The 19,715-nt window shown below is 43.0% G+C and overlaps 1 protein-coding gene across 1 annotated transcript in view; it reads left to right on the top strand.

Annotated features, from left to right (window-relative positions):
* Positions 1-609: 609 nt before the first annotated feature.
* fbxo21 (F-box protein 21) overlaps positions 610-19,715 on the top strand; it is a 41,165-nt gene continuing 22,059 nt past the window's right edge. Inside the window, exons 1-8 of the mRNA XM_041202311.1 lie at positions 610-820; positions 10,631-10,766; positions 12,261-12,355; positions 12,507-12,628; positions 13,192-13,338; positions 13,988-14,124; positions 14,212-14,348; positions 15,287-15,463. Coding sequence (XP_041058245.1) covers positions 624-820; positions 10,631-10,766; positions 12,261-12,355; positions 12,507-12,628; positions 13,192-13,338; positions 13,988-14,124; positions 14,212-14,348; positions 15,287-15,463 — 1,148 coding nt within the window. The 5' untranslated portion in view covers positions 610-623. The remainder of the gene's footprint in view (positions 821-10,630; positions 10,767-12,260; positions 12,356-12,506; positions 12,629-13,191; positions 13,339-13,987; positions 14,125-14,211; positions 14,349-15,286; positions 15,464-19,715) is intronic.

Consider the following 19,715-nt stretch of genomic DNA (forward strand, 5'->3'; position numbering starts at 1 on the left):
ATTTGGGAATGATGACAAACTTTGAAAATCAAAGGTTCACCTATAACTGCAGAAGATACAAATTTAGGCTAAACTACTTCACATAGAGGGTGATGGTTAGGAGCAGATTACTCGGGGGTACTATGGAAAACAATGTTAACAAATTGAAGAAGGAGTTAATTTTTTAAACGAAAGAAGCAGTTGAGGATATTGTACTTTTCAAACTTCCGTGGTGGCTAAATGGGTCTTCTATGTTCTAATATTCCTGAATTCATCCTCCTTTTAAAATGCAGTCTTCGGGGGTTTGTAACTAAAGAATAAATGTCTGACTTGAGTATGCAAACTGGTTATCCCGTGGGCAGACCAGTCAAGCGTCTGGTTCATTTGCAGAGACAAACACGGTATTTTTCGTTAGAATAACTACATCCCTGTCAATTGTGGTGTGGTGGGGAACAGTATATTAATTTCAACGGGTTTACATTCTGTCCTGTTTCTATTTCTCTCCCACTAATGCTGTCCCACTCCTTGAGATACTATGTGGGAAGCGAGGAACCCTGGCCAGAGCTGAAGGAGTTTGAATTTCCCGCGGTGGGCGGGGCCGGAAGCGGAAGTCGGTCCACACCTGCCGGATGTAAACAAATAAGATGGCGGAGCTGGAAGTCTGGGGCTGTGGAGAGGGTGAGAGAAGTTTAATCGGGCTGCCCGAGGAGTTACTGGAGCAGATATTCTGCTGCCCCTTGTTGAACCATGCGGACGTGGTGAGCGTCTGTCTGACCTGTAAGAAGCTGCATGAAGTTTGCCTGGGCCGGAGCGCCGTGTGGAAACACCAGTTCAGGCAGAGGTAGGCAGAGGCTTGTGTGTGGGCAGGGCAAACGATCTTTAACACAAGTGCCAGGGAGTTACTTATGTCATTTTATTTTTGAAAAATTTAAGATGTTTAAATGCTTGCCAAAACAAGCAACTTCTTGTTGAGTGTCAACTGTGACTCAGTTGGTAGCACACTTGCTTGTGAATCACACGGTTCAAGTCCCACACCAGGGCTTGAGCATAAAAATCTCTTAAGATTCCAGCGCAGTGCTGCACTGTCAGAGGTGCTGTGTCTTTTGGATGGCACTTTAAACCCAAGCCTGCTCGGATGGATGTAAAAGATCCGTGGTGCTAGTTTGAAGAAGAACAGGGGAGTTATCCCTGGTGTTTTGGGATGTCAATCAACATCACAAAAAAACTTATCTGGTTATTATGCTGCTATTTGTGGGAGCTTGCTGTGCGCAAATTGGCTACTGTGTTTCCCATATTGCAGCAGTGACTACACTTCATTGACAGTCCAGTGTCATGAAAGATGCTATATAAATGCATGTTTTTTTGAGTGTTTACAGTGAGTTTGCAGTCCATATCAATTATCAGAACTTACTCCAAATAGAGTTGCCAATTCTGCCTGCAGGAGTTCCTTGAGGTTTGATGGTGTGATATCTGACCATACAATGTTTGGCCATGTGGTATTGGCTTCCAAAGCTTGGGATCCCTGATGCTGACAATCTTTGTTTGTGGTTTCATGGCATCAGTTGTGGTGCAAAACATTCAAGAGCCATCGGAAGGTAGGAGAGGGATTCAAGGGAGCAAACCATAAGTAGACGGAGCTTTGATTCCACTTGTAACTATTAATGACTCACTGATATCACACCTAGAACTAACAGTAATGCTGATAAAACTGGCTGGCACAGACTGACGTGAACTAAACTGAGAGATTGGACAAAGGTTAATGGGCTTCATGTTTAGAATACTGCTCACAATATACACTCGGAGGCTAAACTTGGCTCCAACCAACATTTGCATCTGTCCATGACTGTATTAGTAGGAGTGATCACCACACAATCTTGTGGAGACAAAGTCCTGTCTTCACATTGAGGATATGCTCAATCATGTTGTGAGGCATGAGCACCTTGCTAAATGGGATAGATTGCGAACAGTTCTAACAGCTCAAGACTGGGCAAGTATGAGGTGCTGTGGGCCATCAGTAGCAACAGAATTGTATTCAACCACAATCTGTAATCTCATGGCCCATGTCCTCACTCTACCATTACCACCAAGCCTAGGGATCAACCCTGGTTCAATGAAGAGTGCAGGAAGGCATTCCAGGAGCAGCACCACACAAACTTAAAAATGAGGTGACAGCCTGGTGAAGCTGCAACTCAGGACTGCTTGCGTGCCAAACAGCATAAGCAGCATGTGATAACAGTGCTAAGCAATTCCACAAGCAATGGATCAGATCTAAGCTCTGCAGTCTTACCACATGCAATTGGGAACGGTGGTGGACAATTAAACAATTCACTGCAGGAGGAGGCTCCATGAATATCCCCATCCTCAATGAGCACAGAATCATACAGTGCAGAAGAGAGAAACACCTGACCTACCTACCTAATCCCATTTATCAGTACTTGGCCCATAACCTTGAATGTTATGACGTGCTAAGTACTCATTCAGGTACTTTTTAAAGGATGTGAGGCAACCTGCCTCCACCACCCTCCCAGGCAGTGCATTCCAGACTGTCACCACCCTCTGGGGAAAAAAAAGTTTTTCCTCATATCCATCCTAAACCTCCTGTCCCTCAACTTGAACTTGTGTCCCCTCGTGATTGACCCTTCAACTAAGGGGAACAGCTGCTCCCTATCCACCTGGTCCATGCCCCTCATAATCTTGTACCTTGATCAGGTCGCCACTCAGTCTTCTCTGCTCCAATGAAAACAACCCAAGTCTATCCAACCCTTCTTCATAACTTAATTGTTTCATCCCAGGCAACATCCTGGTAAATCTCCTCTGCACCCCCTCCAGTGCAATCACATCCTTCTTATAATTTGGCGACCAGAACTGCACACAGGACTCCAGCTGTGGTCTCACCAAGGTTCTATACAACTCCAACATGACCTCCCTACTTTTGTAATCTACGCCTCGATTGATAAAGGCAAGTGTCCCATATGCCTTTTTCACCACCCCACTAACATGACCCTCTGCCTTCAGAGATCTATGGACATACATGCCAAGGTCTATTTATTCCTCAGAACTTCCTAGTGTCATGCCATTCATTCAATACTTCCTTGTCAAATTACTCCTTCCAAAGTGTATCACCTCACACTTTTCATGGTTAAATGCCATCTGCCACTTATCTGCCCATTTGACCATCCCATCTATATCTTCCTGCAGCCCAAGACACTCAGCCTCACTATGAACCACCCAGCCAATCTTTGTGTCATCCATAAACTTACTAATCCTATCCCCCACATAATCATCTATGTTTAAATAAATGACGAATAATAGGGGACCGAGCACAGATCCCTGTGGTACGCCATTGGACACTGGCTTCCAGTCACTAAAGCAGCCTTCTGTCATCAGCCTCTGTCTCTTACAACTAAGCCAATTTTGAATCCACCTTATCTAATTACCCTGTATCCCATGTGCCTTTGCCTTCTTTATAAGTCTCCCATGTGGGACCTTGTCAAAGGCTTTACTGAAATCCATATAAACTACATCAACTGCACTACCCTCATCTACACACCTGGTCACCTCCTCAAAAAATTCAATCAAATTTGTTAGGCATGATCTCCCTCTGACAAAGCCATGCTGACTAGCCCTGATCAAACCTTGCCTCTCCAAGTGGAGATAGATACTCTCCTTCAGAACTTTCTGCAATAGTTTCCCTACCACTGACGTGAGACTCACTGGCCTATAGTTCCCTTGCTTATCTCTACAACCCTTCTTAATCAGCAGAACTACGTTAGCTATTCTCCAGTCCTCTGGCACCTCCCCTGTGGCCAGAGAGGAATTAAAAATTTGGGTCAGAGCCCCTGCGACCTCCCTTGCCTCCCTCAGCAGCCTGGGACACAAATCATCCGGACCTGGAGATTTGTCCACTTTTAAGCCTGCCAACACCTCCAATACCTTGCCCTCCCTATATCAATTTGCTCAAGAACCTTGCAGTCTCTCTCCCCAAGATTGATACCTTCATCCTCATTCTCTTGGGTGAAGACGGTTGTGAAGTATTCGTTCAACACTCTACCGATGTGCTCTGGCTCCACCCATAGATTGCCCCCATGGTCCCTAATGGGCCCTACTCTTTCCCTGTTATCCTCTTCCCATTGATATACTAATAGAATATCTTGGGCTTTTTCCTAGTTTTACCAGCCAGAGCTTTTTCATATCCCCTCTTTGCTCTCCTAATTGCTTTCTTAAGTTCCACCCTGACCTTTCTGTACTCCACTAATGCCTCCGCTGATTTGCTCCACTTGTACCTGCTAAAAGCTTCTCTTTTCCTTTTCATCGTAACCTGAATATCTCTGGTCATCCATGGTTCTCTGGGCTTGTTACTCCTTCCTATCACCCTAGAGGGAACATGTTGAGCCCGTACCCTCCCCATTCCCTTTTGGAACCCCCGCCCCCCACTGCTCTTCTGCAGATTTCTCTACAAGTAGCTGTTCTTAGTCTACCTTGGCCAGATCCTCCCTTATTTTATTAAAATCCGCTTTCCCCCAATCCAAAACATTTTTTTGCAACATGTCTATTTCTTTGTCCATAACAAGCTTAAATTGTACCATGTTGTGGTCACTATCACTAAAATGCTCCTCCACCACCACCTCAGCCACCTGTCCGTCTTCATTCCCCAGAATTAGGTCCAGCACTGCACCGTCCCTTTTTGGACCTTCTACATATTGACCTAAAAAGTTCTCCTGTACACAATTCAAGAAACCCACTCCATCCAAGCCCTTAACACTACGTCTATCCCGATTAATGTTGGGAAAGTTGAAATCATCTAATATAATTACCCTATTGTTACTATTTTTACACGCCTCTGCAAATTGTGCACATATTTGCTGCTCAATTTCCCGCTGACTATCTGGGCGTCCATAATAAACACCTAACAATTTGGCTGCTCCTTTTTTATTCCTAAGCTCTACCCACAAAGCTTCATTCGATGGCCCCTCCAAGATATCATCTCTCCTTACTGCAGTAACTGACTCCTTAACTAATAATGCAACGCCTCCTCCTCTTTTACCCCCTCCCCTGTCTCGCCTGAAAATTCTATATCCTGGAATGTTGAGCTGCCAATCCTGCTGCTCCCTCAACCACGTCTCAGTAATGGCTACTATATCACAATTTCATGTGTCAATCCTCACCCTTAACTCATCAGTTTTACTGCAACATTCCTAGCATTAAAGTAGAGGCCATCCAACCTTGCTGTACTCCTTTGAAACTTAATGCAGCTGTGCTCCCTCTGACTTTATTGTTTTACTGTATTATGATGTATCCCTATTCTGCTAACATTCAGTGTCCCCTCCCCCTGCTGAATTAGTTTAAACTCCTCCCAACAGCACTAGCAAACCAGCCCGTAAAGTTGTTAGTTCCATTCTGGTTCAGATGTAGACCATCCCGCTTGTACAGGTCCCACCTTCCCCAGAAACGGTCCCAGTGATCCAGGAATCTAAAACCCTCCCTCCTGCACCAACTCTTAAGCCACGTATTCATCTGTGCTATTCTCCTATTTCTGAGCTTGCTATCACGTGGCACTGGGAATAATCCAGAGATTACAACCTGAGAGGTCTTGCTTTTCAGTCTACTGCCTAATTCCCTGAATTCTTGTTGCAAGACCTCATCCCTCTTTCTACCCATATCATTGGTACCAAGATGTACCATGACCTCTGCCTTATCAGCCTCCCCCTTCAGGATGCCCTGCAGCCGTTCAGTGACATCCCGGAGCCAGTGAGGCAACACACCATCCTGGAGTCACGTTGATGGCCACAGAAGCACCTATATGTTCCCCTATTACTATTGCTCTTCCTCTTGTCCTGTACAGACAGGCTGCTTGTGGTGCCAGAAGCTTGGCTCTGTCTGCACTCCCTGGACTGCCCTCATCAGCCTCCAAAATGGAATACCGACTTGCGAGCGCGGCCCCAGGGGACTCCTGAACTACCTGCCTGTTTCTCTTGGACTGCCTGGTGGTCACCCATTCCCTTCCTTCCTCAAGTCTCTTCAGCTGCCGTGTGATCACCTCTCTAAACATGTTATCCACGATGCCCTCAGACTCGCGGATGCTCCACAGTGTCCCCAGCCGCCTTTCCAGCTCTGAAGCCCAAGCTTCCAGGAGCTGCAACTGGACACACTTCCTGCAAACATGCTGGTCCCGGGCACTGGAAATGTTCCCGGCTTCCCACATGGAGCACACCACGGCTTTGAGCTCTCCTGCCGTGACTTATCCTTTTAAATTAAACCTTTTAAATCAATTACTCTAGAGCCCTTCTTTCCTGATCCTCGTTAGTACAGAATATACAAACTATAAGCCATAAAAGTAGTAAATACTTACCTGACTTTACCCATTACTTACCAGTCATTCCTATCCCTTTTAACTCTACTGCTGCAGCAGGCCAAGACCACTCTCTGAAGATTTAAGAAGTTGGATAGCAAAGAAAAAATGCAAAGAACATCTCTCCCCCGCACCGCATCGAATTCCCACTGTGCATCAAATTGCCAATACCCACACTCACTCTGGCTGTGTCTCACTCAGGATGAGGTCCCCTGCTTGTGTGCAAGCAAGTCTTTGGAACTCTCTTCCTCAAAAGGCAGTGGAAGCAGAGCCTTTGAATATTTTTAAGGCAGAGCTAGATAGATTCTTGATAAACAAGAGGGTGAAAGCTTATCTGGGGTGGGCAGGAATGTGGGGTTGAGGTTACATTCAGATCAGCCATGATCTTTTTGAATGGTGAACAGGCTCAAAGGCACCCAGTGGCCTACTCCTGCTCCTAATTGGTATGTTTGTGTGAAGGCTTGTGCTCCAGAACTTGCGTGCCCTTAGCAAAAATGTTCCAGTACAGCTACAATACAAGCAGGACAAATCCAACCCGACCAATTACTCCCCATCAGTCTGCTCTTGATCATCAGGAAATTGATAGAAGGGGTCATCAGCAGTTCTATCAAGCTTAGCAACACCCTGCTCACTGATGCTCGGTTTGGGTTCCGCCAGAATCACTCAGCTCCTGACTTCATTACAGCCCTCATTCAAACATGGACAAAGGAGCTGAATTCGAGGTGAGGTGAGAGTGACTGCCCTTAACATGAAGGCAGCATTTGACTGAGTGTGGCATCAAGGAGCCCTAGCAAAACTGGAGTCAGTGGAAATCAAGGGGAAAACTCTCTGCTGGTTGGAGTCATACCAAGCACAAAGGAAGATGGTTGTGGTTGTTGGAGGTCAATCATCTTGGTTCCAGGACATCACTGCAGCGGTTCCTCAGGGTAGTATCCCTGCCCAACCATTTTCAGTTGCTTCATCAATAACCTTCCTTCCATCATAAAGTCAGACGGGGGGATGTTCACTGATGATTGCACAGCAATGTTCAGCACCATCCGCATCTCCTCAGACACTGAAGCAGTCCATGCCCAGAAGGAACAAGACCTGGAAAACACCAGGTTTGGGCTGACAAGTGGCAAGTAACATTCATGCTACACAAGTGCCAAGCGATGACCATCTCCAACAAGAGAGAACATAACCATCGTTCCTTGACATTCAATGGCATTCCATTGCTAAATCCCCCACTATCAACCTCCTGGGGGTTACCATTGACCAGAAACTGAACTGGACTAGCCACATCAATACTGTGGCTACAAGAGCAGGCCAGAGGCCAGGAATTCTGCAGCAAGTAAGTTACCCCCTGACTCCCCAAAGCCTGTCCACCATCTACAAGGCATAAGCCAGGAGTGTGAAGGAATACTCTCAACTTGCCTGGATGAGTGCTACTCCAACAACAAGAAGCTCAACGCCATCCAGGATAAATCAGCTTGATTGACACCCCATCCACAAATATTCACTTCCTCCACCACCAATGCACAGCAGCAGCAGTGTGTACCATCTACAAGATGCATTGCAGGAACTCAGCAAGGCTCCTTCAACATCACCTTCCAAACCCATGACCACCACCATCTAGAAAGACAAGGGCAGCAGATGGATGGGAACAACACCACCTGGAAGATCTCCTTCAAGCCACTCGCTACCCTGTCTTGGAAATATATTGCCGTTCCTTCACTGTCGCTGGGTAAAAGTCCTGGAACTCACTAACAGCACTGTGGGTCATTTAAAATCATGTTCTAGTCCCTGCTTGAATAGCCATGTGTGGTGAATCATTCTGTGGTATAATAACTCTCAGTTTAAAACCTTTCCTTCTCCCTTTCCCTTTGGTTTTTCCAGGGACATTCCACTGAACCACCAATGTGTTCCCATTTGCCCACCAGTGCAAACAATTCTTCACGATTTAGCCCCCAGTCCTCACTGCTGTTCCCCACTCTGTAGAAATGTTGGGCCACTTGCCAACCCATTCCACAGCCTTCCATTCACCTGAGCCCCAATCTCTTGACCCCCATTCTTCAGTTTTCATCTCTTCCCTTGACCCTAGTCTTCCTTTCTCCCCTCAACCCGCAATTCCCTTTACTTGCCCTCCCCAGTCTTGTTCACTTCTCTGAACCCCCACCCTGACCTCATTCCTCTTTCTCTCTCCCCGATCTCCCACCTTCCAAACCTTAATCGCTCTGGTCCTCCCACCCCTATCCCCTGTCATCCAATATTACCCCTGTGAACCTACTGCCCCCGGGCCCATTTAGCCTCTTTTTTTCCTTCTTGCACTCTTCTCTTCCTCCTCCTACGCCCCCTCCCCCTTCCCACGTACATAAGCAGGAGCAGACTTTCTGCAGTAGTGGGAAGACACTACTGAGTTTATTGGGCGGGGGAAGCAGGAAATCTAATGAGCAAAGTTACCTTGTGATGTGATTCCTGAGGGCAACCTTCCTTTTCACATTTCCCCTATAATGGCACTATAGATCTAAAACCACTACCAAATGTGCTGAATGAAGTAAGTACATTGTTCTATTACACTCCTCTGCCACCCACTTCAGAAGACAGTATGTATCCAATTATAGACACAATAATCTCCATTTTTAAAAAAAACAAAAAATGCACAAACAGTTGTATGAACTTTTGAAGTAACTCTCCATCCATTGTCACTCTTAAGATTCCTGTCCAACCTTGTTTGTCCACACCCCAAACAGGGAGCCATACCATATGTTGATTTGTCAACATTGTATCACCTCCAGGATTTATTTAATAGTGCTTTAGTTGTGGCATGGGTGCTTATAGCAGTGTGCCGATACCTTTGAAAGTATCTTGATTAAAAGGAGAAGCTTGGGTGAGGTAAATCTTTGGGTGTGATGTTTCATATGAAAGGCAGAACGAAAATAGGCAGGTAATGTCACAGCTGGAAGGTGGAACACCTTTTTGTCTCCATTATCCTCAATGTTCATATGTCAAGACATGACATAAATTGCTCTATCAGTGTTAGCCCCTCCTGTATTGATTCAACTGCCTAAATGCCAGCTCTAGAAAACCACATTTCCTGCAGCTGTGTACATTCCCATTTCTCACACTGAGCAACCTTGTAACCTCTCTGAGTGAGATTACCAATTTACTGTTACTAGTTGTTAATTGTTGATAGTGTTATGCTGTGGACTAGTGCTCAGTGGGAATGTGAAATTGTCCCAATTAATTTCATTTATAACCTTCACTGATGTCAGATGGAGGAGACTAAGATTGGCTTCAAACACAAAGCTCGAACGTGAAAGGATAGTGTTTCAAATATTTGGCCTCAAATCTTTCAGTAGGGGGAGTGAGTGGGTGGCGGGACAGGAGTGAGTTCAGGTTGGGGGGTGGAGTTTGTTGGGTTGGGGGCTAAAGCATTAGGGATGTTGTCGGGTCTGGTTGGGTCAGGCGGGATAGTCGGAGTGAAGGTTCACTATATTGCTTCCTGGGATGAGAGGGTTGTCCTCTGACAAGAGGCTGAATAAATTGAACTTGTACTTTCTGAAGTTAAGGAGAATGGCTGATCTCATTGAAACTTATAAGATTCTGTACGTGCTTGACAGGATAGACACAGAGGTTGTTTCCCCTGGCTGTGGAACCTATATTATGGGATATAATACAACCTCAGGGTAGGGGTCTATTATTTAGGACTGAAATGAGGAGAAATGTCTTCACTCGGTGGCTTGTAAATCTTTGGAATTCTCTATCTCAGAGGTTGTGAATGCTCCATCATTCACAGATGGGGTAGATAGTTTTCTCCATCTTCCAGGGAAACAAAGGATATGGGGAGAGGGCAGGAAAGTAGAGCTGAGGCATAAGATCAGCGATGACTGTATTGAATGACAGAACGGACTCCAGGGGTTGTGTGGCATGTTCATGTTCCTATTTTTTATGTTCTTGGAGCATTCCTGATGCCTATTGACCCATTGGATCTATCCGATCTTTTTTAGATATATATTAAGAATTGTAAGCTTTGATGCTGTGGAACTGAGAAGCATGAGGCTGATCATGCTTTCTCAGTCCATGCTGCAAGGAAGTGCCAGTTGTCTCTTTTGGGAAATTTCTAGTGCTCCACTTTCAATTGCAGTGGTGTGGGAGCCGGCTGCCTGCCTGGCTTTCAAAGTCTGCATATCTGGAGCCCAAGGGAGGGCCATCAAGGAACGGACACCAGACGATGTTTGATTTTTTGGGGAGAGTATGTGTCTTCAAAAAATACGTTTTGAATCCTTTCTGTGTAATAATATTTGTATGCTTCTATATTTGTAGATGGCCCACACTGATAAAATACTACAGTACTACAGGAAGTCATAACTGGTGGGAAGAATACCGAACCCGACATTCTATTGGTGGGCAAGTGCAAAAAATTGTGGACACCTTTTCAAAGCGATTCTTTACAAAAGAGGTTAGAATTATACCAAGAAATTGATATGTGTTTGCCAATGGTGCATTAATACCTGAGCCCTGTAACACTATCGTGCTCTATTAATGTGTGAATAGTTGTACCCTGCACACAAGAGTCATCATGTAGTCATGGAACAGAAGGAGCATTGAGTCCATGCTTGTTGTCTGTGGAGCAATCCAGTCAGTTCCTTTCTCTGTAGCCCTGCAAGTTTATTTCCCCAAGTGCCTATCTAATTTCGTTTTGAAATCATTCAGCATTTCCTCTTCTACCACCCATGTAGGCTGCGAGTTTTAGGTCCTTATACTTGCTGCATAAAAAAGTGTTTCCTTTCATCCCCTGTATGTCTTGTCCAAGACCTTAAATCTGTGTCCCCATTGCTTGTATCATCAGCTAATGGGGGGAAAAAATCTTTGAACACCTTATCTAAACCTGAGATCATCTTGTACACCTTTGTTGGATTTTCCTTCAACTTCCTTGGAAATATATTAGGTTGTTGTTGAATATAGTGTCATGACTATGTTCGATAATTTCCTGTACATTATCAGCATGCCAATGAAGTGAGTAAATGTGATTGATTGCTGCCATTGTCCATATATCTCCTGAGCTGGAATATCTGCTGATGGATTCCTTTGTTAATGGTGACCAGTGATAATTCAGCTAAACTGTTGCTTTTGGCTACAATAAAAACAGAGAATGCTAGAAACACTCAGCAGATCAGGCAACATCTGTGGACAGGAACAGAATTAACATTTCAGGTCAATGATCTTTCATCAGTTCTGTTTTTATTTCAGTTTTCCGGCATCCACAGTCTTTTGCTTTTAAGTGTCGCTTTTGGTTCTTGGAAAGCACTTTCCCAATACAGTTCTTTTGTCAAAACCTAAGTTTTGACAACACTTTTTGCCATCACTTGTAATTTTGATTTCTTTGAGTGAAAGCTTCATGGTGTTAGTTTTCTGATTAGGAAACATTGACACAAGCCTGAAACATTCCTATCCTTTATTAGTTGCTTTTGTAAGACATTGTGCACTGCATAACAATGTATCTGTTCAGTGTGATCAAAGTTAGATTGCTAGAGACTCACTAAACATGTGCAAAATTGAATCAGAATAATTCGATACATTAGTTTGCACACTAATGCAAATATATTATACTCCGCGTAGTGTTGAGACTACCTTGAAGTATAAGTAGGTTCGTTTTAAACTAAAAAGGGTTATCATTTACTTAGAAAGTAGTGTGCAAAATATAATTAGCATCAATGTTTATCTGGAGGAGATTCTTGCAACTTAAAAGTGCTTTGTGTTTTCTTTCAGATTGTGCTGACAATAAATCTTCTGCATTACAGTAGCATGTTATCGCTCTCCGTGTAGTTATTGAATAATCAGTTGACTAATGATGTTTCATTTGTGATCACGAATGGTCAAACAATTTAAAAATATATAATTGCCAGCAGATGGCACTCATGTGACATTGGTTGTAACAGCTTTTCATTGGCAGGTTCCTGTTGATGGTTTTAAAGACATTGAGGCTCTAGGTGGTCCATTCCGTTTTATAGAGGATGAATTGTTGTCAATTCTAAACATGGATGGAAGGTGAGTAAATGTTAACAGTGTATCTGAAAATCAGGAGGAAACAAATTGCAAGTCAGTCTATCAAGTGGTTTATTTTTCCAATTTAAAAAATTGTAATTAAATTAATAGTGAGGCAAATATTAGATAATTAGGGAGATGTGTTTCATTGCAGGAAGTACCTGACCTGGAAATATTATTCCCGGAAAATTCTGTGCTTTCTCCGTCAGCAGGACATCATGGAAAAGTTGAAGGAGTTTCTCAAAACTCCATCAGAACACCAAAAATTAATTGAAGGTAAGTGATTAATTATACCTTTCTTTTGCAAAAACACATATATTTCGGGAGATGGCATATGTAACAATGTTCCTTGTTAGATGACAGCATTCTCAGCTGAAGCTTGTGTAGCTTCACTTTCTTACTCAGTTAACTACTAAAAAGATAAGCATACTGATATTATTAAGATGTCCAATTAGTGCAAGTAGGAATGGATAATTTTCATGTGAACATATGTTATCATTTTTAATAGATCATTCTCTGGTAAAGGGTCAGGTGGGAAATGTGCTTTTGTGTCTCATTTAGCGCCACTCTTGCATACCTTGGGCTCAAGATTAATCCTGCATCACCCTCTCTCTGAGATAAGTTCAGGGAACTTGCCATGTGGGAATTACAGGTGAGTATTACAACTCCCATAGTGTTACAACGTGGAATTTAATATGCCACTGGACTACACTATGACAGTTCTCCCCCCTCCCCCCAAATTTGGTGAGGATTATGTACTTACAATGATAAAGTTATATGTCATGTAAAATACATAACAAGGAGTGTAAACCATAAAGTTTGATTTAATTTCTTGCCAGGTGTTGTGCTGATAGACCAATACTGCAACCCTTTAGCAGACACCTCCCTGGAGAATGTCTTATTAGAGCTAAATTATATTACAGAAGAGGTGAAAAAAGTGTTGCATTTAAAACATTCTTCTCATCCAAGTATCACTGCAGAAAGAGGTAAATAATTTTAGCTATGCAGCTTATTTCTCCAATGGATCAGCATTGTGTTCATTGTATTCATATTGTAATAAGGAATCTCATTTCTTTGGCCACTTTGGGCCTAGTCTCAGTCTTCTAAAGAACAGTGAAATGCAAAGCCTGCAATGCAAAGACCTTTGCAGCTGGGGAACCAAGTTTGAATCCTAACCTTGACTGACATTTGAACTTGAGCGTCCCAACTGGGGCCAAACTTCACACATTATAAAAACTGTTTCTGAGGCATTAGATCTTAGGAAACCAGACTACTGGCTATTGATGCTTCATGTTATAAAGACAAAAAATGTTGAAAAAACTCAGCAACTTTGATAGCATCTGTGGAGAGAGAAACAGTGTTAATGTTTTGAGCCTGTATGACCCTTCTTCAGTGCACTTGATCTGTCACAGACAAACTTAATGGGGAGCAAGATTTATTTGCGGGTCATTAAGGTAATAAATGGATTTTTTTTTAAGGGGGAGAATTAAACTAAATTTTGAAAAATAGATGTTCTTCTATGAAACGGATAGTGCTTCCTTCTCTTTTTGTATTACAACATAAATGAAAAATTGATCCAAGATGCATATATTCTGCATATTGTCACATGACACTTTTCTTTGATTCCTATTTCAGACAGTGAAGTGTTTATTGATGATTTGGGACAGCAGCAACAGGCTCTGGAAGCTATGAATTGTGTATTATACAAGCAGCTCAAATTTAAAGGAAATGAAGATGATTATTACAACCCCATGAATTCCTATATACACCAGGTATATAACTTTTAAGATTGTGCTCTGCCTAGTTATGAAGATACATATTTATATATAAAAGTCATTATTTGTGTTATTTGTATTTAGGTGCTTACACAAAAGAAAGGAATTCCTATCACTCTTTGCGTGATATATTCAACAGTAGGCAAGAATCTGGGTGTACGACTGGAGCCGGTCAGCTTTCCCAGTCATTTTCTCTTAAGCTGGTGCCAAAAACCTGAAGGGTAATAACATAAATATATCTTTTTGAAGAAAGAATCAATTTAATTTCTTTTAATGTAGCCAGAACGGTGTTCCTCCCACTCTCGCTTCTCATGCACCTTCAATCAGTTGCTGCTAAGGTTTTCAACCATTTAAGCCATATTTCCTAAAGATCTCTACCTCTCCTTTACAAATCTTTAAAGTCATCTTTCAGCCAAGCTTCTGGTTACTGCCCCCTAATATCTCCCCCTTTGGCTCAGCATCAATTTTTCTCCGATTACACTTCTGTGAAGATCCTGGGGATGTTTTTCTCTGTCAAAGATGTTAACTAATTTCATGTTATTGCTGTTATGAATGTGATGAGTGATCAGTTTTGCACATGCAGTGTGCAACACAATAAACTGTCCAATTATCATAATTTGCACTGATGACTTCAGAATTGATCAAAGGCTGCTTGTTTCTAAACCGATCTGTGCCACAGCAGATCACTTGTCTGACTTGTGAACATATTTATGACTTCACAACATAATATGCAAAGTAAATCTTCCCTATAAATTCTTAAAAAACAATTTTACCCTTAATGCAATAACGATCACGATACCTTAGTTGAATATATGTTTGATTAACATATTGAACATTTTGTACTTTTTAATTTGTGGAGCGAATGATGTTTTTTGCAAACTGGTCAGCCATACTGAGCACATTTTCATTACAGATTTGTTTCTGTTTGGCTCTTGTGAGGTATTACAGTGTTAACTTTTGTAATGCATAATATAAAAACAAATCTTTTTTTCCATATATGTTTATTTTATATTTTATAATATATGGGGTCTCCTCCAAAAATCATTTATTTTTGGAATTTGTATATTTGATTAATTTATGTTTGCCATTGTATAAAACTTAATTGCTTTCTGTGTTGTGACGTTTGTAATTGAATCTTTTATTCTCTCACATTTCCCAGGAGTACTGATGTTTTGGACTATGTCTATATTGATGCCTTTGATAATGGGAAATCATGTACTGCAAAAGAATGTGAGAATCTGATTGGCCAGAAAGTTGCAGCTAAGTTTTACAGTTCTGTTACCACTAAGGATGTGTTGTTCCGCATGGTAACAAACCTGTTCCACCTGGGAAAGAGGTAAGAGGTGTATCCTGAGTCTGCAGTTGGTATTGGGTTTGGAGTGATAGTTCGTATAATTGGGTGCCAATCATTCAAAACAGTATTTGCTCTGTAAGTAAAATGAAACATTCATGGCTACCTATGATGGAGACCAAGCAGCAAGGAAATCAGGTAGTGTGTTTTGGCTGTGCTATTCTCTTGCGCTTGTTGAATGCTCGGGGAATTGTTAAACCATGCCATTGGAGCTGAAACTTTCAGCCTCCTTCATTCAACTAACTATCCTATTATCACCATAGGAAATATTATGCCCAATTTCTTTACCAGTAACTTTCCTTTGTGATCGTTATTGGTAGGACTCTCGCCTGAGTCAGGAGTTTCAAAATGCAAACCCTACTGCAGGACTTGGGCTGACGTTTTAGTGCAGTGAATACTGCATTATCAGAAACACTGTCTATCTAACTTTCTCTCATGGCTGACACAAAGTCAGAACTATAATTTTACACCCAAGTGGTTAAGCCAAATAATTGCATCAGAAGTAGCAGAGCGTATTGCTGTGATGCTTCCACTATATTTGTGACTTGGGCATTGAGTTGCCTTATGATCCATGGTCTGTTCTGGGTGGCCATACACTAAAGAGCTTTAAAGTTCCCATTTGTGCATCAAGTTTTGGCATCTGCCATGGTTTGTGCGATTGTGTTTCAGGGTAGCTTATGGTTTTCACAGAAGACCGAAGCCAAGGATCTTCTGCATCTGATCTTTCACAAGGTGCTTGCGACTTCTTGTGAACTCCATTTGACTCTCCAAGCTTTGTCAGTGTTGAAGTTGCATTGTTGAAGGTTAAACACATGGGTTCAAAAGGGCTTGCATGTTCTCGAGCAGTGTTGGAGGACTTCCCAAAGGGGTTGTAGCAGCATGGAAGGCTGGGGTGTTGGTGTTTGCTTGAGCTTTTGCAATACACTGTATTGCAGTGTTCAGCTGGACATCAAGTTGAGTATGACTATTTCTAATTCATAGTGGTGTACAGTACTCAGTTATAGGGTGGACAATAGCCATTGCTTATGTCTGAAACATTGGTGCTGATGCTCCCCAGTTTGTGTTTGCCAGTTTCAGGACCAGGTTGACTCTTGCCTTTGTCTTGGCAGCTACTTCCTTCAGGTGCTAGTGGACGGTCAGCATGTGGTTCAGCTTCACTTTGAGATAGGCCGAAGTGTGGTCATGATGCACAGTATTGCTGCGGAAGATCACTTTCAGGGTGCACTTACAGTTCCTGTTATTAAGATGGAATGCAGTGACTTCTTGAGGGTTTAAGTTGAGCTACCATTTTCAGAAATACTTACCATGCTGTTGGAGTTCACCTTGAACAAGGAGCGAGTGCAGTTGAAGGTGGTTGCTTGTGTTGCAGGGCAAGGTCATATTCATGTGCAAATTTTCATAACTTGGTTGGCCACTTGCCACTTGTGTAGACTTTAAAGAGTGTTGGTGAGAGTACTGAACATTGTGACAGTTTATTGTTGAAGAACTAGGCTAAGCTCACTTTGTTGCCCAAATGGACATGTAGCTTATTGCTCAGCATCATCTACAGCATGCACAGAGTTTTGAGATGGGATGATTCTTGCAAGCTTAAGCATTAATCATTTAATCCACACCATGTTGTATGCTGAAGAAAGGTCTACAAAGGCTGTGCTTGGATATCTTCTGAAACCTGGCCTTGCTGTACATTACAAAGCCTAAAACTTGGTCCCAGCAGCAGTGATTAGGCCGGAATCCCACTTGTTCTTTTAGTCACTAACTGGGTGAGCAGGGTGATTTTTTTTGGACAAGGATACGTTCTTGATTTTACAGGCTGTGAACGGGAATGATATCAGCCTATAGTTTCACAGGCCATCAGTCGGCTTGCCTGGGTTGAGTATGGCAGTGACATTTTCTTCCACTTATGCATCTAAATTCTATGGTTTTGATGTATAGTTTTGCCTAGTTGAAGTAGAAATTCTGAGGGATGTCACCTCTTCATTGCAGCTGAATTCTCCTTCACTTCATCTGTACTGATTGTGAGCGGGGGCTTGTGGAGGGATTGAGATCATTGTCCAATGTAGTTGATGGATCTGTCACTTGCTTTTGTCGAGTTGCCCTTTTGTGCTCTCCACCAGTTTGGAGGCTATGGAATTGGGCTGGTATTCTGTTGGATTAGTAGTTCCAAGGCATCATAGTAGGATCTAGGCACGATGATTTAAAAAGTCCAGAACTTTAATATGCTGAACCACTGCTGGCATTTAGTTAAGCCCAATGTCTTCAGAAGGGCCTTCATGATTTATAGGCTTCCTGAGTGGTTGTACTGTCAGGCCAGGTCGCTTTTGTCCAACAGTGATGTATTCTTCCCAGAAGTCCCCGGGGATAGCTTTCTTGGTGGTGCTGGTGGTGGCCAGAAAACCAGTGAACCAGAGATAATATTCTGTTGGTGCAGGTTTTTAGATCAACACCTTTTTGATGGATACCCAGTAGCAGTCCCAGTCGGCCTTGATTAGTTTTTACTGAACCATGAGGATTTTGATATCAGCATGGGTGATAATGAGCCTAAGTTGGCTGTTGGGGAAATCGGGGAATATTTTGCTTGAAGCATGTTCCCATGACCTTGGAAACAATGGGGAGGCCTGGGTTAGAAGCAGCTCAGAGAAGGTTTACTAGACTAATACCAGGAATGGGCAGGCTGTCTTAGGAGGAAAGGTTGGGCAGGCTAGGCTTGTATCCACTGCAGTTTAGAAGAGTCAGAGGTGACTTGATTGAAATCTTTAAGACCCTGAAGAGTATTGACTGGGTGGATGTGGAGAAGATGTTTCCTCTTGTGGGAGAATCTTTGACTAATGGTCAGTGCTTAAAAATAAGGGGTAACCCATTTAAATCAAAGATGAGGAGAATTTTTTTCTGAAGGCCGTGAGTCTTTGGAACTCTGTTCCTCAAAATCTGGTAGAAGTAGAGTCTTTGAATATTTTTAAGGCAGAGGTGGATAAATTCTTGTTTATCAAGGGGTTGAAGGTTGTCGGGGGGAAGGTTACAATCAGATCAGCCATGATCTTATTGAATAGCGAAGCAGGCTCAAGGGGCTGAGCGGCTTACTCCTGCTGCTAATTTGTATGATTGTAGGGGTTGTGATCGTGGTTGCATTGCCAGTGAGCAGACTGGAAAGCTACACACTGTTAGGGATTGAAGACCACTTGTAGATATTTTACAGACATCCATTCCATTAAGTTTAATAAATGAGGCATTAAACTGAGGCCTCATTTTCCTGAGCAGGTGAACATGAAAGAAGACCAGCAAGTTTTTTAAAAATGTATTCATGAGATGTGGGTGTTGCTAGCTAGGCCAACATTTGTTACCCATCTCTAGTTGCCCTTGAGAAGGTGGTGGTGAGCTGCCTTCTGAACTGCTGCAGTCCATGTGGTGTAGGTACACCCACAGTGCTGTTAGGGAGGGAGTTCCAGGATTTTGACCCAGTGACAGTGAAGGAACAGCGATATGGTTCCAAGTCAGGATGGCATGTGGCTTGGAGGGGAACTTGTGGGTGGTGGTGTTCCCATTTGTCTGCTGCCCTTGTTCTTCTAGCTGGTAGCGGTCATGGGTTTGGAAGGTGCTGTCTAAGGAGCCTTGGTGAATGCCTGCAGAGCCTCTTTTGGGTGGTACACACTGCTGCTACTGTGCTTCGGTGGTGGAGGGAGTGAATGTTTGCAGATGGGGTGCCAATCAAGTGGCCTGCTTTTCCCTGACACTGGATGGTGTCAAGCATCTTAAGTGTTGTTGTAGCTGCACTTATCCAAGCAAGTGGAGTATATTCCAACACACTCTTGATTTGACTTGTGTCTTGCAGGTGGTGGACAGGCTTTGGGGAGTCAGGAGGATTCTTGATAGATAGGTTCTTGATTGGTAAGGGGATCAAAGGTTACGGGAAGAAGGCGGGAACATGGAATTGAGAAACTTATCAGCCATGATTGAATGGTGGAGCAGACTCGATGGGCCGAATGGCCTAATTTCTGCTCCTATGTCTTATGGTCTTATGATTCCTAGCCTCAAATCTGCTCTTGTAGCCACAGTATTTACATGGCTAGTTCCGTTCAGTTTCTAGTCAATGACAGCCCCCAGGATGTTGATAGTATGGGATTCAATGATGGTAATGCCATTGAATGTAAAGGGGCAATGGTTAGATTCTCTCTTGCTGGGATGGTCATTGCCTGGCCCCTGTGTGGCGCGAATGTTACTTGCCACTTGTCAGCCCAAGCCT

The sequence above is a fragment of the Carcharodon carcharias genome, chromosome 13, assembly GCF_017639515.1.
Source record: "Carcharodon carcharias isolate sCarCar2 chromosome 13, sCarCar2.pri, whole genome shotgun sequence".
Lineage (NCBI taxonomy): Eukaryota > Metazoa > Chordata > Chondrichthyes > Lamniformes > Lamnidae > Carcharodon > Carcharodon carcharias.